The sequence below is a fragment of the Papaver somniferum genome, unplaced genomic scaffold (genome assembly GCF_003573695.1).
Source record: "Papaver somniferum cultivar HN1 unplaced genomic scaffold, ASM357369v1 unplaced-scaffold_107, whole genome shotgun sequence".
In the NCBI taxonomy this organism is placed as follows: domain Eukaryota; kingdom Viridiplantae; phylum Streptophyta; class Magnoliopsida; order Ranunculales; family Papaveraceae; genus Papaver; species Papaver somniferum.
The window spans coordinates 10,321,318-10,323,991 of record NW_020619603.1 but is presented as its reverse complement, the minus strand read 5'-3'; the positions used below and the strand labels follow the sequence as shown (position 1 = coordinate 10,323,991).

General features: G+C 36.4%; 1 protein-coding gene across 1 annotated transcript; it reads right to left on the bottom strand.

Annotated features, from left to right (window-relative positions):
- Nucleotides 1-862: 862 nt before the first annotated feature.
- LOC113328041 (F-box protein At3g08750-like) lies at nucleotides 863-1,384 on the bottom strand. The gene has a single exon (XM_026575135.1). The coding sequence runs from the start codon at nucleotides 1,382-1,384 to the stop codon at nucleotides 863-865; it is 522 nt and encodes a 173-aa protein (XP_026430920.1).
- Nucleotides 1,385-2,674: the final 1,290 nt, after the last annotated feature.

Genomic DNA, 2,674 nt, shown 5'->3' with positions numbered 1-2,674 from the left:
GGCATGGTTCTTATAAATTCTTTTTGCAGATGGTTGAGCTAGCAGTATCCGGATATTTGAAGTTACGAAGGTGTGGCGGCCAGGGCACAATCTTTGTTTTTTTGGCTTGTGCTTATCTGCAGCTATCTGGCCTTGGGTATATTGGGATCTACAAATTTTCTTTATCCTTGTGCTTGAAACGGTTTAGAGTATCTATGGTATCGCTAAGTCTGAGAAAAATACTAGAACTGGGTTACTACTTCCTTACAGTATCACCAAAATGGCCAAGTTCATCATGGAACGACAAATTTTCTCTAGAAATTCCTTTAATTTAAGTGATCCAAAACTTTTGTGTGTTTCTCTCTTTGTCGTGTTGTAGATTAATTTTTGAATGTTGGTTTTCTGTTTTCTTGAAATGTTAATTCAAGTGCTAAAGGTGATCATACTCCCATGAATCTTCATCATCTGTGAGTACATCTCCATGTAATAGTATCTCGCTATTCTTATTGAGATAATGCAGGGGCCTTGATGAAAATAAATTAGTTTCATATTTTGAAAGGGTGAAAAATTTTGTCCAAGAATCTATAATTCCATAATCTTTCATCATCCACAGATCCATCTTATGTTCAGCATTAGCTGATAGGCAAAGGTCCTCCCCAAGACACCCACATCCAAATCAAAACACAAGACCAATTCATCGTCTAGATAGCAACTGGGTATTTGGATGTCTTTGGTTTGCTCTTCAACTATATCGAGAGAAACTATAACTTTAGTATCTCCTGTCCAATGGATACTTCCATTTAAAGTCTTCACACAAAGACTAGTATGACTTATAACATAAGGTACGTTTCCAATGCATTTCCATATATTTGAGCCTAACCTACTAAATTTCAGAATCATCATACTGTTTAAACCTTACCACTATTTTGAACAACAGGTAAGCATCAGTTTTACAATCGAAACAAAGCCCATAATGTTCGTCATAGTTTGATGCTGATATCGGTATTTTCTTGTATTCTTGAGTTGATGGATTCCACAAGCATATCCCATTAGGTTTCCGGCTGGATAAGACGATTAGGCCATTGCATGAATCAACAGGCAGAACAGAACCAACTAACGTATCTCTTGGAAGATCAGTTTCAACAGCCATATGGTAAGATGAAAAATCTACGATCTCATGATATCCACCCGCGTATTCAAGCAGGACACTGAACTTGTCGTTTTCAATAGCATCATGAAGGTGCATCTTAATAAACTTGGTGTTTTTGAACAATTCATACCAGAGTTTGCAAACGCACTTGAACCGACAGATCGATTTGACTGATAACTTCGATAGGATGACGGAGATAAGATCATCAGGAAGGCTCGGCAGTTTTCTTTTCTTATTCTTTCTAGTTCTTACCATTATGTCCTGTTTCTTCTTTGTGGCCGCAGACGATGTTAGGGTCTTTTTGCATTACATATACTATATATAGCTTTACGGAAACATCTTGTCAGTTAGGAACAATTTTTTACTTGTTATGCACGTCGAGGTTATGTCAGCTTGCTAGGACTATTATCTCCAGCAAAATCAACCCTTCTCCAATCACAATTTTCCTCCTAAACTATAACATGCTAGAGTTGGTGTTTTATAAGGAAACCGTACCTTGATTTTGTAATTGGGATAAATATTGACAACACCATATTTTTATCTACCAATATATCTACAAAGAAGAAAAAGGAAAGCAACAATGGAGAACCTTCCTGAAGATATTATCAACCATATACTTTCGATGTTACCGGTCAAACCAGTCTCTCGGTTCAAGTGCGTATGCAAAGATTGGTATGAATTGTTCAAAAACCCTAATTTTATCAAGGCGCACCATGTCCATCACCATGCCATTATTCAAAACAACAATTTTATTGTCCTACTTAAAATATCTCATGACAAACAGTATATTCATTATACTATAGAAGATGTTGATGTAACATCCTCATCTTATCACATGCCTGTTAAAACTAATCTCCCACCTGATACATATGACTTCGGCGATCTTCTTTCAAGTGATTGTTTAATTAATTTACACTATGTTTATGAGAACATAATCTGCTCGTGGAATCCATCAACCGGAGAATACAAGTACATACCGACATTAAATCGAAACGAAGCCTATATTAGAGACTGTTATTCGAAATTTGGGGTTTTTTACGATTGGAAAATTGATGATTACAAATTGTTCAAATTAGTGGTCAAGGATCGACATGTCGATATCTCTTCTGAAGTTTGGGTTAGTAGATTAGGTTCAGTCAGATTCATGGAAGTTTATTGGAATCATACCTTGTGATATACGACGTATTAATATTTCTGCGATGAAACCTTTGAATGGAGTTATTCATTGAATGGGAAACACTAAAGTTATAGTTTAGTTCGATATAGTTGAAGGGCGAGCTTCAGAAATCCAAACACCCAGTTGCTATATAAATAACAAAAGTTACCCGTCTGGGTACATGGAAGTGGGTGTCTTGGAAGAGTATCTTTATCTATTGGTTGATTCAGTTTGGTCTATGCAAGGCAACACCAGTCTTTGGGTGATGAAACATTATGGAGTTGTAGATTCTTGGACCAAAATTTTCAGCCTTTCGAAATATAAAACAGGTTTCGCATCATTACGGCCTTTGCAGTATCTCAATAAGAATCGCGAGATTCTATTACAGG